Raw genomic sequence first — 22,784 nt, 5'->3', positions numbered from 1 at the left:
TCACGTGAAAACGCCCGCAACGCAAACCAAATGCGTGTTAAACTAAGCGCAGGGCAAGAGAAAACCGCGGCCCGGGCGAACTTCTCTCGCGCTCACCCCGTTTGCTTTGATGGTATTCTCGCGAGAGCGTGATTCTCTCGCCTACCCCTCCCCCTTTAAAAAAAATAATGAAGGAGGCGGGTTTTAATTGGGATCAGGTGACAGTGAGGGCAATAACGACGGAGGGGCGGGGGTGGGGGCTGAAGTCCCGGGTCATGTGATCGCGCCCCTGGTCGTTTTTCAGCGTTGTGTTAGGTCTCGGCTCCCGCGTCCCGTAGTCGCTCGCAGCTTCGTACGGCGCTCCTCTTCTTTCGGGTCCTCCCTTCTCCCTCAAAGCGCTCCGTCATGGCGGGCCGAAGTGCGGTGGGTTTCGTCCTGGTGGCTGCCCTGCTCGGTGAGTGTGACCGGGGCGGTTTCTCCTCTCTCGCCAGGGCGACGAGGCCGTTCGTCTTCCCTCACGGCGAAGGCCCGCGGGGGAAAAACTCCCGGCTTCCTGCGTAGCGCTGGACTCGCCTGGCCCTTCCCGAGGGTACCGGACGAATTCCCCACCCCCACCCCCCGGCCGAGGTTCGGTCGTTCTAGCAGGGCGGCCGAAAGGAAAGGTAAGGCGGCCTTTCCTAGGTAGTTTGGCCGCCTCCTTGCTTGGCGAGGCGGTTCGTTAGCTGCCTTTGGAGAAGGTGAAAGGATGAAAGGGAAAAGGGTTTCCTTTCCCTGCTTCTCTCCCCACCGGGTCCCCGATCACATCCGCCGCTTCTGCTCAACGTTGAAACTGGCTGATAAGAGCCTCCGAACCGGATCGGCTGTCTAAACTGTTCATGAAAGAATGCGTGAATACAACACGGAGGTGCTGCTAGGCAGCCCCAGCCTCCTTTTGTATTCTGGTGTCATTTCGTAATGCCTCGAGTAGTGAAATCAGCGCCTTTCCTTTCTCCCTTTTCTTCTTCCTGAAATTTATCCCAGCGCTTTTTTTTTTTCGGTGGAGGAAGTGACTAACTACTTTCTTCTTTTTTGCCCTTTTGGGGCACTGTAATGTAAAATAAGCTGCTCTTCCACCTTCCATTATGCTGGGTAATTGGGAAATTTTAAAGCTGGAGGCCTCATTTTTTTTTTCTTGGCCGTGTTTTTAGCATTGGTTGCTGTATTCTCCTTCCAACTATGTTTTGCTGCCGAAATGCTTTGCTCCAGTATTTGACTTACTCTGTATTTCTTCCCAACTCTCAAGGTAGATCTGGGCCTTAGGTGTTAATTTATGGTTGCTTGGTGTTGTTCAAAGCTTGTACTAAGGAAAATAAGAGTTGAAAAGAATAGCAGCTCTAAAATCTAGTTCATTTTACTCAGAGGGAATAGCTCAAGGCAACAGTTTTGTACAAGAAGACTGTAACTTCTCCCTGCTCAAAGGGCAACAAGCTGTTAGTGTTATACCAACTAGTGAGGAGTTCACAGATTTATTTAAGATGGTAAACATCTTATCCTTGAGGAAATTCCCTGTGGATTTTTACTATATATTTTCTAAGTAAAACCATTTTAAAATATTTCGCTGTGTCATTCAAACATGATTTATTTAGGATATTACAGCAGAACTCTTGGTTCTTTTTTTCCTCCTTTTTTGAAGATTCTGGATTTCTGCTTTCCTCTAAATGTTACATCTGTATGTTTATTTAAACAACCCAAATTTCTCACATACTGGTAAGATTCAGCTGGTCTATATCCAGGTATTCTTTACTTTGTGAAAACTAGGTAGGTGTGATTCTTTGAAGAATCATGTAATATGCTACCATTGATCCAAATTACATAAATTTCCTTTATGTCTTCCTATGTCAATATTTGTTTCCAGTATACTTACTTTGATTCTGTAATGTTTATGATGATAGGGTATGAATGAGCCTATACAAACTTGAGGAAATATTATTGAACTGTATGAACTATTTACAGCAAAGTTTCCCAAACTCTGCATTGTTGTGACCTTGGAAAATTATAAATCTGTGATTCTCTCATATGAATAAAACTAATAAATTCATCTTGTTTACTTTTGTGAGAAATAAACTACATACCTTTAATAAATTGTTAATCTAGAGGCCAAATGACACAATCATAGAACTGTACAGCTTTATAATATAAAATATTTTGCCTGAAATAATAAAACAGTTCAAAACCTTATTTAAATAAAGTTTGATTTTACAGAATTCTTCAAATTTAGAGTATATCTTAACCCTATCACTACTTTTTTCTATATTCAAGATTGAGATATGTATTATTTTAGAGCAGCAATTGTAAATAATCCTGACCTTGCTACCAGTTTGTGAGGGCAGAAGAAGAATATGTAAATGAAAGCAATCCACACTTTGGCTTCATAAGCAATAAGAGCTTTGCTTTGACAAGTCAGTTGCTGGCTTGTCCAGGCAAAACAAGTAGTGCTTCTGATATTGTTTCAGCTTTGTGGGTGTAAGCCTTTAGGTTTGTGTATATAAGGCCTGAGACTTGGCATATTGTATTCTAGCTGTGATTGGTCAAATAGAAGAGAATTCTGTAGTAATCTAGCCTTGTATGTTCTTCCTCAGACTAGCCTATAATAAGTCTAGATAATACACAATTTCCTAGCATCTAAGTAAAATATAAAAGAATACCCATAAAAACTATTGATTTAATAGTGGCTAGTTTCATTGTGGTCCTGTAAATGAGATGGATTTTTTTAAAAAAAAAAAACCTTGAAAATTCAACACAGAGCAAATGTTACCTCATTCTTTCTTCCTTTGAAAATATGTCTTATTGCTTATGATTTATAGTATTTTCAAGAGTTTCCACATTATGCAGGGGGGAAAACTTACCAATGAAGTTAATATCTTTTTGAGCTTAGGTATTTCATAAATATAACTTTCCAGTGCCAACATACCTCTTCTTTACCTGAATCCATGAATGATTTGGTTTACAATGTTTTAGAGACAATGAAGCAGATTAGGAAAACAAAAGGGCATTGTTTAATTAGTGAAGTCAGTCTTCCCTGTTTATCATGAACAAAGATGAAAATGTTCTTGTTAGCTCTATGCTTAGGCATTGCAAAACTAAAAATTTAAAAGATGAGCTCGTAAATATGACTCTGAATTTTGTTTTGTATTTGATAACTCTGTTTGAAAGCCACTTTTTTACTTAGCCTTATAGAAATATTTCTTTACCCTCTTTTAAAAGCATGCATGTAAATTTTCTTTTGAAGTTGCTTTTGACTTAAAAATGCTGATCCAGCATGAAATTAGAACTAGAACACTATTGGCTGGAAAATACAATTTATTGCCATGATATGTGACTTTCATAACCAGAAAAGTTTCAAAATTAAACTATTAGATGTTATTTTCTATAGAAATGTATATGTGCAGTTTACTTCCCAGTCCAGTTGGTTTCCAGGAAATATAAAAATATTAGTATTCAAACACAACGAAATAATAATACATTGTAGTCAGTTGCAAATTTTTCATGTAATTGCTCTCTATATAGCTAGGTAAGGTAAGCAACAAAGTTTTTATATGGGAAATAGTTGTTTGGTTGGCCTGGGTTCAATTCCAGCCTTATAATAAATAATGAACTAGATTCTCCACCATTTGTAATAAGGTCTTTGTATCTTCCTCTGCCTGTGAGCTCAACTGATGAAGGGACAGTTGCAACTTAAAATGAGACAGTGCCTTTAGAGATCAGATAGGAGAGAGAGGATTGAAGGAATGACATTTAAGAAAACTATAGACTTTACATGGGAAATGCCTATTTTTTGTTTTAACTTCCCATGTGTTCCTCTTGTGCTCATATGTGCTGTTCTTAAGACCCACTTGACCATGGAATGTTCTATGTTTTCACAGAACCAGGACAGAAATATATAGACATGACAGTATACCGTATTTTCCGGCGTATAAGACGACTTTTTAACGCATGAAAATCTTCTCAAAAGTTGGGGGTCATCTTATACGCCCAGTTGCCTTATACGCCAGAAAATAGTAAATCCTCGGGAGCAGAGACATTAGTGTAAACGGACAAATCCAGCACTCGAGAATGGCGAAAGACGACCTCATAAATAAACCGACCAGCCCAACCAAGGCTGAGGCTCCAGCTTACCGGCGTCCTACGGCAGCAGCCCTTTTTTTTTGGAAGGGAGCGGGAGTTAAGCGTGTGCCAAGCCGCTGGTGCTCCGTGAGCACGAGAGCTCAAGGGAGCACGGGAAGCCAGGCGGAGGCCGACCTGACATGTTCGTGCAGAGCTAAGCTTCACCTGACCCTGGGAGTTTGACTTCAGGGTGTGGTGCTGTGGCAAACCTACAGCAACACTCACCCGGGAAGGCGCAGCTCGGGAATTGCGACAGGCAGACCGCAGCGGAAAGCTGGCGCTGGGGCTTCAGCAGCCCGGGGTCGCCCCTCCGCCCTGAAGTAGAAGGCGGCCTTGGGGAGGGGGTGTGTGTGAATCTTAAACTTGCGGTGCAGGGCTGAGCCCATTTCTTCCCCCCCCACTCCTCCGCCGCCCTGTTCATTAACTAACCTATGGAAAAAACCACCTCTTTCAGACCTGGTGCCTCCCCAAAGTGTTGGGCCACAGTGCTCGTCGCTCCTGGCCGAAACAGCCAGCGCATGTGGCTGAAGTAGAAGGGGCGCCAATGCGAGAGGAGACGAGGTTTAGGCGAGGCAGAGCAAAGCTGATCTCGAGGCCAAAAGCTCTTGATAAACCTTCACCTAATTGAGAAGCAGCCCTGACTTCCTAGTTACCCGTATTTTCCGGCGTATAAGACTTTAACCCATTAAAATCGTCTCAAAAGTTGGGGGTCGTCTTATACGCCCAGTCGTCTTATATGCTGGAAAAATACGGTAATACAATTATATTATTTACTTAGGAGTAGAACTAGATAACTTTATTCTTATGATCTTTCCTTTTTTGGGACAGTTACACAGTTTCTCCCTAATCTTAATTTTTAGTATCCTTATAAAATTAATCCTGTTAAATAATGAAAATGCATGCTGTATCCCATTAAAGTGGCTCCAATTTTTTCAGTAAATGAAATAGGCTACTTTAAGATGAATATTACTTCTGTTTTGTTAATGTTGCAATGCTATAATGTAGTTGGTATCTTCTTGAACAACATTTCAGCATTATATTTTATACCGCTTATGCTGAGAAACATGGGGTGGAAGATTGGATTTGGTCAGGAGGCAGAACCCAGCTCACCACTTATTCAGTGAGCTAACTAACCAAAGTCTGGAGTTAGGGCTTATTTATTTCATTTGAAATCTTATCCAGTATTGCAGTAATGTAATTTTGTCTAGGCTTCATCTAATATGCACCTTTCCTCAGTGAAAAAAGATGTGACAAACTAGTACCATCCAGTTTTATTTGCCTCCTGCCATTCCTTCTTTATAGGAAAAAAAAGTATGAGCAAGGAATAGAGCTTTGGTAGAAGGTAAGATGTGAATCCAAACTGCTTCACCCTGGTCTTAATCCATGTTAGTATGCAAGATTGATGCATTTTAAAACATAAGCAAAGCCAGTATCATTTTCCTTAATATGTCCCAAATCATTTAGCTATTCTTTTATAAGGATAGTGGTCTGCTTTGCTTTGCTTTGTTCTAAGTTAAAGACTATGTTTCAAACCCAGCTAAGTATGTGGCTGACTATGAAGATGGAAGAATTATCTGCCTTTGATAATCCTAAATGTCAGATTTCACTATTGTAAAATATCTTGTCTATAGATTTTTTAAAATCCCAGATCTAAGACAAAATACTCATTTTGTAAGGAACTAGTCTTCTCCCTTCTCCCATTTTTAATAGTGAGCAAAAATCATAACAAATCAACATATCTGGAGTATGCAGAAGATGCTGAGGTGCAGTGTGTATTTTTTCTGATAGGAAGCAGTTGCCCCATGAAATGTAGTTTTGATTAGATGTAGTTTTGATAAAATGTGTATCTAGAAAGGAAAGGAGAAGGGCAGAGGAGCCAATATTATTTCTAATTTGGATCTAAGTTGTGCACATTTTAACATTTACATGAGCTGCATGCACTGGAGTAGTATCCATATTGGGATATTACAAACCCAGTACAATTTGGACAAAGGGACAAGACGTTTAAACAGAGTATAATAAATCCTGCATATAATCTGATGTCAGATTTTTTAAATGTTAGGAAAATCCTATTTGGAAGCACTATAAAGTTGATTTGTAGCCACTCTAAAAAAGAAAAAAAGGTTGCTGCAATATATACATATTTGTATAGTATCTAGAAGGTACACTTGAAAAAGGAGAACCGGTACAAATAATGTCAATTAAAATAGTCACTACTGATTTATAATTGTAAAATTAGATGCCTTATTTTTAAAATTAACTTATATCAACTTTTTCCCTATACAGAAACTATATGCATACATGTTTACATAGTCCTTTTCAGTAGAAACAGCAAAATGGGGACAATACAGGGTGAGAGATGACGAATAGCTGGAGGGAAAGGAAGAGGAAAGAAAACACAATGGAGATGAGAAAAATAATAGAAGTTGGGAAAATAATAGAAGTCTACAGCCCTTTCCCTTATCAGTCATTGTCAACAGTGCTCCCACTACTTGTAATATTTTGTGTGCCAGCAGTATTACTTAAGGTCATTAGTGATTCTGAATTTTATTTTTCAGTTTGAAGGCTATTCAAATAAGTTGAATCCTTTAGAGCTGTAATAGAATCTTTATTTTGTCACCTTGAACAGTGTGTTATCATGGCCTCTCTACTGCTCATCCTGAACTCCAGTAGTTCAGGATAGTAGGTCCCAATCCTTGAGAGGCCTACTATGCATATCTCTCCAGTGTAACAATTGGTCTACCTATCCTCCTCCTTCCTGGTCATTGAATTGCTCAATTGCTTTGTTGAAGTCTTTCATAAAACATCAGATATATTTACCTTTTCAGCCTGCTTTTTCTCACCTTCACCGAAGTCTAGGTAATTAATATTGTGGAAACTTATGTTTCTTTTCAGTCTACTTAAATCTTGAAGTAATTTTATTTTATTTTATTTTAATTTTTTGAACAATTTTCATTGGAACCAGATATTAAGCTAACTGGACTGTGTATTCTTTATCTCTACTCAATCCTTTTCCAAACATTAAGGTCACTTGTAGCTATTTTTAAATTCTGGAAATGGATCCTAATTTTAAAAAGCATTTGCATTTTTTAAAACTATTATCAATTTCATATTTAAGTTCTTGAAGAAATCTCTTTTTAATATTGTATGGCCCTGTGGATTTATTCTTTTTAAATTGTACACTTTGACTTATGAATATTTTTTCTTCAACTATATTTGTTTCAGTTCATTTGACATTCATTCCCTCTGAAAAAGTCATCTTTGGCACACATATCTGTCCTATGATCTCCACACTAAGAAGCAAAAAATTCATTTTCTATACTGGTTTTCTATCTTTCAGCACACATTGTCCTGATGTTTTCTTTGCTCAGATTCCTGTTTTGAAGAACTATTTTGTTGTCTTAACATTTTACCAGGTGCTTTTCTGCATCTTTTATCATTTAATTAGCCATGTTTATGAACAAGAGTTTTAAAGAGATATATGCTGAATTAAGTTTTGTTGTAATAAGATCTCTGAGTCTGCTGATTATTCACTCCAGTTTCCTCTTGAAACATAGTTAAGTATTTCTTGACCTGAGATGTGCTAATATTCTATTATTATTAAATTCTACTATTAAATAATTTCTGAGCATTGTGGAGAAGACTGGTCTTGACTCTACTCTAATTTCACCATGGCTTTTGAGCTTTTTCAGTAAGTTCATATACATGGATGCCTACAGTTGTGTAACACTATGATTCCAAGTGAGAAAAGAGGGATACCTTTTTTAGGCCTTACACAATATTCACTAGGTGCATCATCCTTTCCAAGTAACTACTTTTTAAAATGAGATGATCTTCGCTTACAGTATTTGCACCTTTCAGTGCTCCGTCTGCAATTATTTAAACCCATGAATTACTTTGTTTGCAATAGATTCAGCTGTCCTAGCAAGAAAATTTCAGTTCACAAATAAATTATTTATAGGGAAAAACTTAATTATATAAATAGTTATCCCTCTCTTCCCAAGTACAGAGGTGAAAATGAGAATACCATGCTGTATAATCCTAGTAGTGAAGCTGGTATTGACTCCTGTAAAAGCAAATGTGTGGTTATAGCTATATGTAGGTAATCTGAAGAGTTGATGTAGATGGCATGAGCAGATTGATTAATTAATCTCCCCAAAATCTTGTTTTGAGTTACCAGTTCTCCTTAGGGCAAAGTAGTTTTCAAAGGCAAGGTTTTTGTCCTTGTTCAGTTAACATCCTAAATGCTGAAAAATTACTTTTTTCTTCTCTTAAATATACCCCATACTCTTATAGTCCTCATGTTCATTAGGTTTTCAGATTGAAGGAAATCTCACTATAGAGTTATAGCAGCAATTTTAAAATAATTTGTAAAAAACTATTTATAAGGGCAATAATGCCAGAAAATTCTACAGTGTTCTAAAGTGCTGTGTTGTTAGCAACACCTATATCATCTGTTCTTGTTCCTGTTTGTACCCTTTCAAATAGTATTTATTATGCATCCTGTATGAAGCTTGGATAAAGCATTGACACAGAAGTGCTGTCACATTCCTAGGAGTTTTTGCCACATTTTTTTATATATGAAGGACTATTTCTCTAAGTAGAACAAAAATGTGCAGCTATATTGTAATGGTAATGGCAATCTTTTTGTATGTGAGTTGAAATCACCATTACATTATATCATTTTGTCCTATGCTACACTCTATTGTAGAAAAACAGATTTGTATGGTTGTGTGTACAATATTACTAATTGTAAATTTAAGGTAGAAAAAGGATATTATGGGGAAGTTGTATCTTGCGAATTCAATGCACAGGGAGTGCATTATTTTTTAAATGCAGGTCTTTGAAGTATTGTCATATATAGAAATTACGCTGTCACTGAGTAAATCATTAGCTCTTGTGGGTGATAGTTTGTACAGTTGCTGTTGACAACAGCTTGTATTGTAATAACAAGAATCTTGTTAATGAAGTGTAGCTAAGATGAAGTTAATATTACTTGCTTTTAAAGCTTTGTCTCCTGCCAAGGTAGAAATAATATTTTATGCACAACTTTGTAAGATAGTGCTTTTGGCGTCAGAAAAACCCCCAAGAATTAATCTTATCTCATTTTTTAAAAAATCTGAAGGATCATTAACATTTGAGGAGGAGAAAAAGTATATATTACTAGGGTAATTTTGAAATAGTATTTTAACCAGTATGTTATTAAGAGTTCTTAATATAAATTATGCTGTAGAAACTTAGTTGACTACTGCCTCTTTAGTAATCCTTGTGAACCTGTTCCATATATAATAAAAGAGAAAGAGATGAATATTGGACACAGACTGTTCTTAAATACTAAGCTTCTTAAGGCAGTTGTATGTAAGCAGGGTAGAATAAATGAATTTGCTTTTAAATCACTTTCCATGTACACAAGAGCTCAACATAAGTTAGAATCCTGAGTAGGTTTCTCTGTGTAAGGTTTAGATCGCTTGAACAAACAAGAACTTTATAAAAAGCTTGAAGATCTTCTGAAAATATTTGTATTATACTGAATCTCAAATTACATACAGCTCTTTAAAATAATTGTAATCCACTGCTTTGTTTTTCTTTTTTATATATTTATAGGGCTTTTACAAACATCATCATCATTTGAAGTGAAAGATGCAAGTGGAAAATTATGTCTATCAGCCAATTTCTCCATGAACTTCACAGTGGAACTTGTCACAAAGAGTAAACAGGTGAAGCTACTGAAACTTAAAGGGATGCTAAGAGAGAATGCTATATAATGTTGTTAGAGCACAACAGTATAGGTGGTCCTCAAATTACGACCACAGATGGAGCCAAAGAGCTGCTTGCAGGAGGATTTCAGCTCTGATCCTGCAGCCTGCTGAAGGATTCCCCCTCTCCTCCATGCATGGAGGGGGAATTCTTCAGGGGACTGCAGAAATGAAACTGAAATCCAGAGTAGTCCTGCAGCCCATGAAAGGATTTCAACTCCCTTTCATGCACAGAGCTCATGTGTTCCCTCAGTCCCACTGAGTTTTTCAGGTCTCTGTCCTGTCCCCTTGCAACCTCCTCTTCTGGCTTCCCCATTGACTTTTTGGGGAAACTGGCAGAGATGATGGCAAATGGTGATCACATGATTGGGGGCACTGGGCAACTGGTGATGAATGTGAGCCAGTTGCCAAATACATGGAATAAGGTAATGTGACTGTGACCATCAGAAATGCTTTACAAGCTGTAAAAAAAAATCTGAGGCTGTTGTAACTTTGAGCAGTCATTAAATGAGTGGTCATAAATGGAGGATTATCTGTACTAACCCTCCACTGCTTTTTAGATTATATGATAGCAAACATCAAGCTTTCTGAAACATGTACTTTGCATATGAAAGCTAGTTTGATATAATAATAGGCCCAACATCATCCAGTGACTTCATGTCTAGAGCGGAACCAGAACTCCCAGTTTCTAGCCTGGTACTTGTAGACCCACTTAGGCATGAAGTCAGCTGGGTGAGGTTGGGCCAGTCATTCTTTTAGCCCTGGGAGAATGTAATGGCAAGCCACTTGCCAGGAAAATTGCATGGTTTTCTTGAAGACAAATATACACAGTTCCCTTTGCATGCATATGTTCAGCCTATTTTTGTGTTATATTTTAAGTATGTTAATTCAAAAAATAAATGAATTCACTGTTATTTGTAGTAAATCCATGCAGGTCATATATACTGTATGTATGGTTTCAAACTAAAAAAAAAATACAATCAGGTTACATTCTGTGATATCAATTGTTGGTACCTCTAGGATCTAATTTATTTAAACAACTATTGTTCAGAATAAATAGCTGTAGAATGAGTACAGAGCTAAAATACTCCAGTTACACTATTGGAAGAGGTGCTTTTTATCAATAATTAACTATTGCTTATTGTCAAACTATAGTATTTCATCCCCTACCAGCAAGATTTCTGGCTCCCAGGTGTTTTTTATACAGATAACGAGCTGAGTTTAGGGGCACTCTCTTAAAGGGAATGCTCCTAATCTCAGCTTGTTAAAAAGATACCTTCCATAGATGCAATCAATCAGATTCCAAACTCTTCACCATGGCCAAGACCAACGAGGTGTCCAAGGTGGTCAGGGACAAGATTATAGGCCTACACAAGGCTGGAATGGGCTGCAAGACTCGCCAAGCAGCTTGGTGAGAAGGTGGCAACAGTTGGTGCGATTATTCGCAAATGGAAGAAACACAAAATAACTGTCAATCTTCCTCAGTCTGGGACCCCATGCAAGATTCACCTTGTGGAGTTTCAATGATCATGAGAAAAATGAGGAATCGGTCCAGAACTATATGGGAGGATCTTGTCAATGATCTCAAGGCAGCTGGGACCACACTACACTGTGAAGGACTGAAATCCTGTAGGGTCTCCCTGCTCAAGAAAGCACATGTTCAGGCCCGTCTGAAGTTTGCCAATGAACATCTGAATGATTCAGAAGAGAACTGGGTGAAAGTGTTGTGGTCAGATGAGACCGCAATCGAGCCCTTTGGCATCAACTCAGCTCACCGTGTTTGGGGGAGGATGAATGCTGCCTATGATCCCAAGAACACTGTTCCCATCGTAAAACATGGAGGTGGAAACATTATGCTTTGGGAGTGTTTTTCTGCTAAGGGGACAGGACAACTTCACCTCATCAAAGGGACGATGGACGGGGCCATATATCGTCAAATATATGTTTGTGGAGTTCCTCAGGGGTCGGTCCTCTTGCCTCTCCTGTTCAACATCTATATGAAGCCGCTGGGTGAGATCATTCGTGGTTTTGGAGTGGGGTATCATCAGTATGCTGATGATACCCAGCTTTTTATCTCTACCCCAAACCACCCCAGTGATGCCCTCGATGTGATGTACCATTGCCTGGAGGCGGTCCGGGTCTGGATGCGGAGGAACAGGCTTCAGCTTAATCCCGACAAGACTGAGTGGTTGTACGTACCGGCATCTCGGGAAATTCAGTTCATTCCATCTTTAACTATGGGGGGTGAGGTGTTACCCCCCCCCCGTAGATAGGGCTCACAACTTGGGTGTCCTTGACTCACAGCTCAGTTTGGAAGACCATGTAGGAGCTGTGGCCAAGGGGGCTTTTGCCCAGGTTTGCCTGGTGCGCCAGTTGCGGCCCTACTCATGCGCTCGTGACCTCTCGGATAGACTACTGCAATGCTCTCTAGATGGGGCTGCCCTTGAGGACCACTCGGAGGCTTCAACTGGTGCAGAATGCAGCCGCGCAAGTTGTGGTGGGGGTTTCCCGATACTCCCATGTAACACCTCTCCGCAAGCTGCATTGGCTTCCAGTTGCCCTCCGGGTGAGATTCAAGGTGCTGGTGATGACCTATAAAGCCCTAAATGGCATGGGTCCGGACTACCTACGGGAGCACCTGCTGCCGGCGTCAACTTCCCTTCGTCTTGTGCGCTCCCATAGAGAAGGCCTCCTCAGGGTGCTGTCGGTCAGGGATTGCTGGCTGGCGGCCCCCAGGGGGAGAGCATTCTCTGGGCGCGCCAGCCCTTTGGAATCAACTGCCTGTTGAGCTCCGGATGGCTCCCGACCTTCGCTCTTTCTGCCGTGACCTGAAGACTTGGTTGTTTGAACAGGCTGGCCTGGACTAAGGGTTTGAGTTTATTTTAACTATTTATTGTTAGGGCTAATTAATTTTAATTTTCTTTTAACTTTTGTATGTTGCATTTTATTGCCCTGTACACCGCCCTGAGTCCTTTGGGAGAAGGGCAGTATAGAAATTTAATAAATAAAATAAAAATAATAAATAAATCTTGGATGAGAACCTCCTTCCCTCAGCCAGGGCATTGAAAATGGGTCATTGATGGGTATTCCAGCATGACAATGACCCAAAATACACGGCCAAGGCAACAAAGTGGCTCAAGAAGAAGTACATTAAGGTCCTGGAGTGGCCTAGCCAGTCTCTAGACCTTAATCCCACAGAAAATCTGTGGAGGGAGCTGAAGGTTTGAGCTGCCAAACTTCCGGTTCAAAATCTTAATGACTTGGAGAAGATCTGCAAAGAGGAGTTGGACAAAATCCCACCTGAGATGTGTGCAAACCTGGTGGCCAACTACAAGAATGTCTGACCTCTGTGATTGCCAACAAGGTTTTGCCACCAAGTACTAAGTCATGTTTTACGAACGGGTCAAATACTTATTTTTCTCATTAAAGTGCAAATCAATTTATAACTTTTTTGAAATGTGTTTTTCTGGATTTTTGTTGTTGTTATTCTGTCTCTGACAGAATAATGAACCATTAAAATTATAGACTGATCATTTCCTTGTCAGTGGGCAAATGTACAAAATCAGCAGGAGATCAAATAATTTTTCCCCTCACTGTACACACACACAGAGGGAGAGTCCTTCGGGAAAGGGCGGTATATAAATCCAATAAAATAAATAAATAAGCAGTATAGAATTCTTCATTCTGCTGTGGTTGTTGGCTCTGCTTTTAACGAAATTATGTTCACTTTACTATTTCTTCCCTGAAAGTCAGCATTAGACATTTTTAGCAATTATTCCTTGTCCCTGCCCCTCCTAAGAAAAGCTTTTTAGAGTATAAAATTAAATTATAAGGAGTGGTTAAAAAGTTTTACTCAAGAACCATCTCAAATCTTTGTATATCTAGAATGGATGTGTATGTCAAGGCTGCTCCAAATATGTGGGCATGTGTTAATTTTGTATGATGAATGATATGTCTGAAGTGCTCATTATTAATACTGGGCATATAAAAATTAATTATCAAAATTTGATTGGTTTGATTAATGAGATTTTGCAGATTTGTGTATAAATCCATATTTACCCATGATATTCTCACAGGGTTTCTGTGGGGGAAAATAGGAGGAGGGAGATGTTGTAGACATATTTGCCAACTTGATTTAGGTATAAATTAAATACAAAATACATATTTGTTAGATCACCTTTTATAAATTACTTGTGGCTTTGCCACTCCAATGTAATAATTCATTATATACTATTGTGGGCTTGTTGAAGGACGTTCACTTTAAACGTACTCAGATCAAGGGGGATTGCATGTTAAATCTACATATATTAAAAATAGATAATCTCTCTTTTATGTCTGTTAGAACCCAACTTTCCCACTTCCAATTGATGCTTTTGTAATAAAGAGTGCTAGCAGCTGTGGCAACAAGCAAGCACTTGAAGAAATTCTTACAGTTGGATTTGGCAAAGGACATTCATTAAATATGACATTTGAGAAAAGTTCATCTAACTACATGGTCAGTGCTTTGGGGTTCAAATTCAACTTGAGTGATTCTTCCCTTTTCTCAAATTCATCTGGAGGTAAGTGAAGAGGTTTTATTTTTAAGGTTTTCAAAATCCACTGCACAGGAGTAATTGGTAAAGGTGTTGGATTAGGAACAGAAAGACTTGGCGTATTGATCTGCCATGAGCTTCAAACACTCTCTGGGTGGCTTTGGACTAGTCTTTCAGTCTTGATCCAATACCTCTGGATTATGGGGAAAAATAGGAGGAGGAAGATGGGGTATAATGTCTAATAAATAATAGTGTTGGGTTCCACATGTATAGAATTCTGTGAAGAATCTTAAACTACTGTCTGTTTCTTGCTACAGAACTAACAGAAGTAAAAAATGGAAGTGATATTCAAGCAGTCTTAAATACAAAATACTTGTGCCATAGCAACAAGTCAATAACTGCGGGAAAAGTGTCTGTTCTTCTTAGTAATGTTGCAATTGAAGCATACATTACAAATGACACCCTCAGTAAGAAAGGTAAGTACTTCTGAAGAGTAACTACATAAGTTAAGTCTTTATTCAGTTCAAGTCTAATACTGGGTATTATCTACTTTCATTTGAATCTATTTAACAGGTTTGTAATTGTTTTAATAACATGGACTTCTAAGAAAGGAACACATTACAGTCTTAAGTAGAGTGCCAGATTTCACCGAATCATAGTGTAACTATTTAAAAAGTATTTTAAAAATAGTTACTATTATTGAACCAGATGCATATGGAGGTTATATGTGGCCGTTGAGTGGCATATTTATAGGTGCATTTAAAGAAAAAAGCAGATTCTCCTTTTGTCATATTTTTAAAATTCTAGTTTGGTAATTATTGTGAAGTTGCTCTGTGGTTCCATCCATTCTTTGGGGGCATTGCAGCATGTGTAAAGAGAGTTGTTAAAATTGTTTAGGTTGGCCTCTCTCCTGGTTATTGGAAGTGAGCCAAGAGGTTTATAATTTTTCAGTACTGTTTCAGCCTTGTGATTTGCAGTTGTTGCTTTCTAGAAACAATTTGTTCTGAAGACAAAAGTTCTACTGTTAGTCCCGTAAGCACTACTCACCTATCACCAACTCACACGCCTTCAACTACCGTTGTTACAACTACCAGTGTACCACCCTCAATAAAACCAGAAGTTGGACAATACAGTGTAAATGGTTCATATGGGATGTGCTTACTTGCTTCTATGGGTTTGCAACTTAATCTCACCTACAATACACAAAATAAGGTATAGAACTTTTTAATATACTTTTACATCAGATCTTTGCAACTAGAGCATCTTTTTAAAACTAGTAATGCTGCTGCTATTCTTCTCCTTACTCTAATAGCTCTAGTTCTAGTTCCTCTCTCTACGTGTATTCTGTACATGTAGAACATTTCTCCATATCTTATTTATATTTACATTTATTAAATTTAGAAACTGCCCATCTCACACAGTGACTGGGTGGTATACAAGTAAAATATTACTGCTCTATCTATATATGTGTTGTGTTACATATAGTATACCTTAAGATAGCTTTGAAAAGTTTATTTTCAACTTTAAAACAAAGTGTTTTAATCATACTGCAAGCTTAGAATGGTTGAAACAACTTTTCAACACTGAATATTTAAAAAAACTTTAATCAGACTTCACTGGTGTAAAATGCTGTACATAGTATACTCTATTCACCTTATATAAATAATTGTGAGACATAATTCTTTACTGTTTGGATAAATACAATTGAAGTAAAGTAGTACATAATGATAATTACTACTTTTTCTTGTGTCTTTCTATCACAATATTTTTTTATTTATTTTTTAGACTGTTCGTTCAAAAGTGTTGAATATTCCACGAAATGCAATTTCTTCTGGGCAGTGTGATAACAACACAGTTACTTTAAATTTGACTTCTGACAGCACCAAAATTTCTCTCAATTTTGTACAGGTAAGCATATTTCAGTATACAGCATTACCGAACTTTCAGCCTATGAGTAGAGTAGGCTGGGCTGCTTGAGCTGCTTACAATTAATTGGATGTTTATAACATTTAATGACAGAAGTGTTGTTTGTTCTAGGTTTAAATATTTGCTTCACATTTTGTTCTGGGTATAGAGCACAAATATGCACAATTTGGAACAGTTGGAACATTGCAGGGTATAGAAATAATATTCATCAAAATCTTTCTGGCACAGAATCAAACATTTCAGGCCTGCTTACAAATTATTATTTGCCTAAATGCATGTATAAAAGATTATAATAGATGAGATCTAGACCAACCTGGCAACCTTGAGATTAATGTTCCTCAACCCCAGCAACTTTAAGATATTGGCTGGTAAATTCTGGGAATTGAATTCCACACATCTCAAAAGTTTCTGAGGTTGAGAACCATTGCTCTGGATGTATTAGGACCCCAAATCTTAACCAGTGCAATCTTCATTCCAGCACACCTGATGTTTATTTGTAGGGAAAGACTAATATAGCTTGCTATAAAAAGATGCAGAACTTGGAAGCAAAATATATGTTTGCAATTCTATTTTTAAAAAAAAAAACGTATCTTCTTCCCATTATCTACACCAGCTGTAGCTGGTGGTAATTCTTCTATGTAGTTCACTATCATGAAAGATCTTTGAAAGAATGAAAACTTATGGTGAAGTATTTATAAATTTATGACTGATCTAATTTCTGTCAGTATCTTACAGTAAAAACAGTCTTAATATTGCAGTTTTATTAACTGCAAACCAGCTGAACAACTCTAGATTAAGACGCAGATAAATCTCACAAATTGTTCAGTTGTTGAGCACTATTTTGTTGGTTATTATATGGTCATTCATAATATTACCACTTCCTGTTTCCAAGTTACCAGCATACTATTTATTGAATAGCCAACACTCCAGAAGATAGGCTGAAGATACAAAAGGATCTTGACAGACTTGTACACTGATTCTGTCTAACCAAATGAAATTCAGTGATGAGAAAAATAAGGTTCTACATTTAGGCAAGAAAAACCAAATGCACAGTTATAGAATAGGTGGTACCTGGTTCAATAGTAGTAACTGCGAGAGGGATCTTGGAGTCCTAGTGGAGAATCACTTAAATATGAGCCAACAGTGTGCTGCAGCTGCCACAGTTCTAGGCTGCATTAACAGAGGGATAGAATCAAGACCACAAACAGTGTTAATACCACTTTGTAATGCCTATTGGACTATTGCATCCAGTTTTAGTTGCCATGATATAAAAAAGATGTTTAGACTAGAAAGAGTTCAGAGAAGAGCAACAAAGATGATTAGGGGAATCTAAAACATATGAAAAACAGTTGTAGGAATTGGGAGGTTTTTAAGAAGAATTGGACAACCGTTTGTCTGAAATGGTATAGGGTTTCCTGTTTGAACAGGAGGTTGGACTAGAAGACTTCCAAAGTCCCTTCTGTTTTTCTGAATACCATCATAATGAATTCTGAATAAATTTTCAGAAAAAGAGCTCACAATGCAGCAAATTAATATGCTATGGTTTAAATTGATTAATCCTTAGAAGATGTACATAAAGTCCTTGCTTATCAACAGTAATTGGGACTGGAATTTCCATTATTGGTTAAGGAAGTTGTAAAGTGTGATATCATGTGATCACATTTCTCAGCAACAGCAATTCCAGCAATCCCTGTTGCTGTTAAATAAGTATATGAGTTTTACAACTTCCTGCCAGCTTCCCACAAGCAAAGTCAATGGGAAAGCCAGCAGAAAGTCTTTAAGTCTCAGGAAGCTTGCAAGCAGATTGATGGAGGGGCGAGTTCCACTGAGTGCAACTGTATGGGGGATACTAGCTGTAGTCTGGCATGCATAAGCACTGCCAGGCAGGGGGAAAGGGGACTGCTGCAGTGGAAGTCTGCAGGAAAGTGGAGGGAGCAAGTTCAACCTTCTCTGTCAGCTTCCCTGCAATCATCTTAAGTGTGAGCCATTTGCCAAGCACTTGGAGTGTGATCATGTGATTGGAAGGTATTGCAATGGCTGGTATTTGGAGAACCGGTTTTAAGTACTAAATTTCTAAAAGGTTTTAATTACTATTGGACTTTTCAAAACTTCACACATAATGCATGTTTTCTCTGAATTAACTGTGAGGTATTTGAACTGCAAACATTGAAGTAGTGTTTGTTAAAGAAAAATGAAATTAATAAGTGATTACATCTGTGTTTTTTTTTTGAAGAATTCGAGTACTGAGAAATATTTCCTGCATGGCATCCTTGTGAACGCAAATCTTCCTTCTGAAGCTACAGGTAAGAATTCAAATTCCTTTATAAAATGTTAATGTTCTAAACATTTAAAAATACATAGTGTGTTTTAAAAGTGCAAACTACTCAATTAAATTCCTTTTACATTTTCTAAATTTGCACTAATGTACATTATTTATTCTTTTTCTTCAAATGGTCTTCCAAATCCTTAAAAAAAACTAACATATTTTTTGGACCATAAGATGCACTTCCCCCCCCAAAAAAAAGTGGGGGGAAAAACGAGGGTGCGTCTTATGGTCCGAAGGTGATCCGTATGGCCAGCCCCAACCTCCGCAAGTGGAAAGCAAGGGAGATTGCCAGGAACACGAATCGGCACGTGCTGAGAAACGCCAATCTCGCGCTCCTGCAATCTCCCCCGCTCGGTTTCAGCTTCCCTTGCTACAAGAGAAAGCAGGCTGAAACAGAGCGAGGGAGATTGCCAGGAACACGAATCAGCCGATCTCGCGCTGCTGCAATCTCCCTCACGCCGTTTCAGCCTGCTTTCTCTTGTAGCAAGGGAAGCTGAATCCGAGCAAGGGAGATTGCAGGAGCGCGAGATTGGCCGATTTGCGTTCCTGGCAATCTCCCTCACTCCGTTTCAGCCTGCTTTCTGCAAGAGAAAGCTGGGCCGCAGGGCCACCTCCGTGGGCACTGCTGTAACGCGGAGAGGGAAGGACAAAGAGGGAGGGAAGGAAGAAAGGAAGGAAGAAAAGAATGAAGGGACAATGGGAGAGGGAGGGAGAGAGAGACGGAGAGAGAGAAGGAGAAAGAAATAGGGAGGGAGAGAGAGAGAGGAAAAAGGGAGAGAAATAGAGGGAGAGAGAAAGGGAGAGGGAAAGAGGGAGAGAGAAAGGGAGAGAGGGAGAGAGACGAGAAAGGGAAATGGAGAGAGAGGGAGAAATAGAGGGAAAGAGAAAAAGGGAGAGAAAGAGGGAGAAGGAGAAAGAAAGGGAGGGAAATATAGGGAGAGAGAGAAAGAGGGAGAAATAGAGGGAAAGAGAAAAATAGGGAGAGAAAGGGAGAGAGAGAGAAATTAAATTAGTAACATGATTGTTAAGTGAATCTGGTTTCCCCACTAACTTTGCTTGTCAGAAGGTTGCAAAAGGCGATCACATGACCCTGGAACAATGTGACCATCATAAATATGAATCAATTGCCAAGCATCCAAATGTAAATCACATGACCCTGGGGATGCTGCAACGGTCATAAGTGTAAAAAATGGTCATAAGTCACTTTTTTCAGTGCCATCGTAACTTTGAACAGTCACTAAGTGAATCATTGTAAGTCGAGGACTACCTGTACTTTATCATTTTTTTTTCCTTTTTGGGGGGGGGGGTTTCACGTTTTTGACACCTTGCTGGGCGACTGGTGGTACTCGGACATTGCCTTGTCCTAAAAGTGGTACAATGGATGAAAAGGTTGAAAAGCCCTGTTTTAGTATACTGGTACTATTTGGTTCAGAATATTTTTTTCTTGTTTTCCTGCTCTAAAAACTGGGTGCATCTTATGGTCAGGTGCGTCTTATGGTCCGAAAAATACGGTAAGTATTTAAACTGTAGGAGCTTTGATCAAATTGTCAGTCATGATTTGATGGTTTCTAACTAAATAAACAGATGACTTTTGAACTTAGTATTTGATGGAGGGCAGAACATCAGCAGCAATGGTTGCTCACTTTTAGTTCAGTTCTACATCTTGCTCTCACTTGTCTTTTTAAACCAAGGTTGCTTGTAATTTGGATTGTTTCTGTAAATCTTTTGCAGAAAAAAGTATCAGTGTTGCCAACAATAGCCTAAGTGCCCTAAAAGCTACAGTTGGAAAATCTTACAAGTGTGTGGCAGAAGAGATAATTCAGGTTTCAGACAAAGCTTCTATCAATATATACAATGTTCAAGTTCAGGCTTTCAAGATTGCAGGATACAAATTTGGAGCAGGTAAGATCTCTTGAATATAGATTAAAAACATAAGTTTATTGCAAATATGCATTCCTATTGAAGGTTTTGAAATGTTTTGTTTCAAAGTATTTTAAGCAATTTAGCCCCATGCCCTTTCAAAAACAGAGTTGATAAAAGTGCTCTAAGAGTCAGCATTACAATTCCTGTGGCATGTAGACAAATTCTACATTAAAAAATAAAACAGTCCCAATGAGAATGGGGAATTGAGATTGTAGCCATTTTTCTCTCAAGAAATGGCATATGCCACCTAATAATAGAAAATGGGTATATACATGGAAACATATTGCAGATATGTGTGTCTTTATCATTGGAATTATATAAAAACATGTCAAGACTCATATAAAATACTAACAAGATAGCATAATGCCAATGGGAATTCTACATTTCTTCCATCAAAAGGAATATCCATTGTAAGTGCCAAGATGGTAATAGGATGGTAACTTGGTGCATACAGTATAATACAGTACTGTTGTTAGTATATTGCAAGAGCTCAGCAGGGCTTGTATTTGCCAGAACAGTTTCAAACGCTCAATAGAGTATAGAGGGAGGATTGGAATTTTACAAAGTTTATTTGATCAGATCTAATGGGAAAACTGTAATGTCCTGTTGAACATGCTTATAGTAAATAAATATCTTTTTCCCATTTCAAATTGGAAACTAACTGTGCCAGGTTTGGAAAGTAGAAAGTAGAACTTCATTTTTTGAAAATCAAAATACATTCTTTTATATGGCAGATCTGCCTAAAGCTGAGCTAAGGACGTCTACATCATTTTTGTGAAAAGAGAAAATTATACATTTTATTATTTGATCATTGGCAAGTAAAGTGTTAAATTGCATTTCTTTAATTTGAATGGAGATGGCTTTTTTCCAAACAGATAACTCCTAGATGTGGCTGGTTTTACACATTGCTTCAAGGCATGAGGTTTATTTGTCATAATGTTTTATTCAGTGATTATAACAGATCATATTTTACTCTAACACAACATGAAAATCCAGTCTATTTGTAATCTTAAAGCTAGTTCTTCACGTGTCATTCTACAGATTTTTACCACAGTATTCTGAATGGTGTAGTTTTTACATCTAGTCTAATAGTATTGTAGTCTGGGTTTAGTCAGATACTTTGACAAATTATAGTTCTCTCTTGAAAGAATTACATTGTACTTACCTTGCTCTTTTGTCTATTTAAAATTGAATTACATTTATTTATTTTTCTTTCAGTGGAAGAATGTCAGCTGGATGAAAATAATATGTTGATTCCTATTGTAGTTGGTGCAGCCCTTGCTGGACTTGTCCTCATAGTATTGATTGCATATTTAATTGGCCGAAAACGTAGCCATGCTGGTTATCAAACAATTTAATGATTTGCACTGAATTATACCAGCATGGAAGAACAGCAGTTTGCAAGAAGCAGAAAATTGATTCCCCTCCCCCATCTTCTCCTCAATTAGATTTATGAGGGAGCACAATCTTTTCCTTACAACTGTTTCTTGCAGTGTCTGCTTTACTAAATGTGAAATCCATTTTGTGGCATTTAACTATGCACAAGGAATAACTTTAGTTCTGTTTAATTTTGCTAATGGGTTAAGTATTTGCCCATCTAGAAACAGGCTGAAATTTTATGAATGCTTTTCTCAATTGGCATGGTTTATAATGTCAACTACTTAAATGAGGATGATATAGTTACTTCATATTCCACTTAAATTCAGATTAATTGTATTTAACAAAGGGAAATTTCCACTTTTCTGGTACTACCAACCTGTGCTGACCTAAGTTACTGCATTTACAGTAATGATTGACCAATCGACCTCTGCTATTCCCACTTTGCCTCTACCTAGGTGTGTATCATTAATCTTTAAATGCTAAGCTTGGTATATGCAAAGTGTGAAAATAAAATGTGGCTAACTCTTTAATATATTTTTGGTCTGTCAGCTTAGTAGGAGCTGGCCCTTTTTTACATGAAAATGGGTGTTACTTTATTTTTGGTAAAGTGAATTTCAGTCTCTTTTGTTGGAAGTTCAAAGGAGATCCTGTTTCTGCACGTGTACAATAAATTTCAATCTGCTAATTCTTGCTTTGACCTTGGCTGGGACTGTACACTGCAAGGATCAGTTATGAATGCATTGCCTGTAACAATGCTAATAAAGATTTTTCTGTATGTTCTCGGTGTTCTTTTAAGCAATTACAAGGCTGCTTTGATTT

The 22,784-nt window shown here is 38.1% G+C and overlaps 1 protein-coding gene across 1 annotated transcript; it reads left to right on the top strand.

Moving 5' to 3' along the window:
- Window positions 1-168: 168 nt before the first annotated feature.
- Window positions 169-22,740, top strand: LAMP1 (lysosomal associated membrane protein 1). The gene is made up of 9 exons (XM_083361657.1): window positions 169-433; window positions 9,727-9,839; window positions 14,221-14,437; window positions 14,728-14,886; window positions 15,402-15,622; window positions 16,196-16,318; window positions 18,570-18,639; window positions 20,394-20,564; window positions 21,804-22,740. The coding sequence occupies exons 1-9, from the start codon at window positions 385-387 to the stop codon at window positions 21,941-21,943; spliced, it is 1,263 nt and encodes a 420-aa protein (XP_083217783.1). The 5' UTR covers window positions 169-384; the 3' UTR covers window positions 21,944-22,740.
- Window positions 22,741-22,784: the final 44 nt, after the last annotated feature.

Source organism: Vipera ursinii (assembly GCF_947247035.1).
Source record: "Vipera ursinii genome assembly, chromosome: 4".
NCBI lineage: Eukaryota > Metazoa > Chordata > Lepidosauria > Squamata > Viperidae > Vipera > Vipera ursinii.
Note: the sequence above shows the minus strand (reverse complement) of the source record. Positions and strands in the feature narration are given on the sequence as shown.

What these genes read in the sequence shown, in the direction of transcription:
- LAMP1 (XM_083361657.1), top strand. Translation starts at nt 385, where the DNA reads ATGGCGGGCCGAAGTGCGGTGGGTTTCGTCCTGGTGGCTGCCCTGCTC. An exon ending in TTGTCACAAAGAGTAAACAG is followed by an intron (nt 9,840 to 14,220) that starts GTGAAGCTACTG and finishes TATGTCTGTTAG; the next exon opens with AACCCAACTTTCCCACTTCC. An exon ending in TTTCTCAAATTCATCTGGAG is followed by an intron (nt 14,438 to 14,727) that starts GTAAGTGAAGAG and finishes TTCTTGCTACAG; the next exon opens with AACTAACAGAAGTAAAAAAT.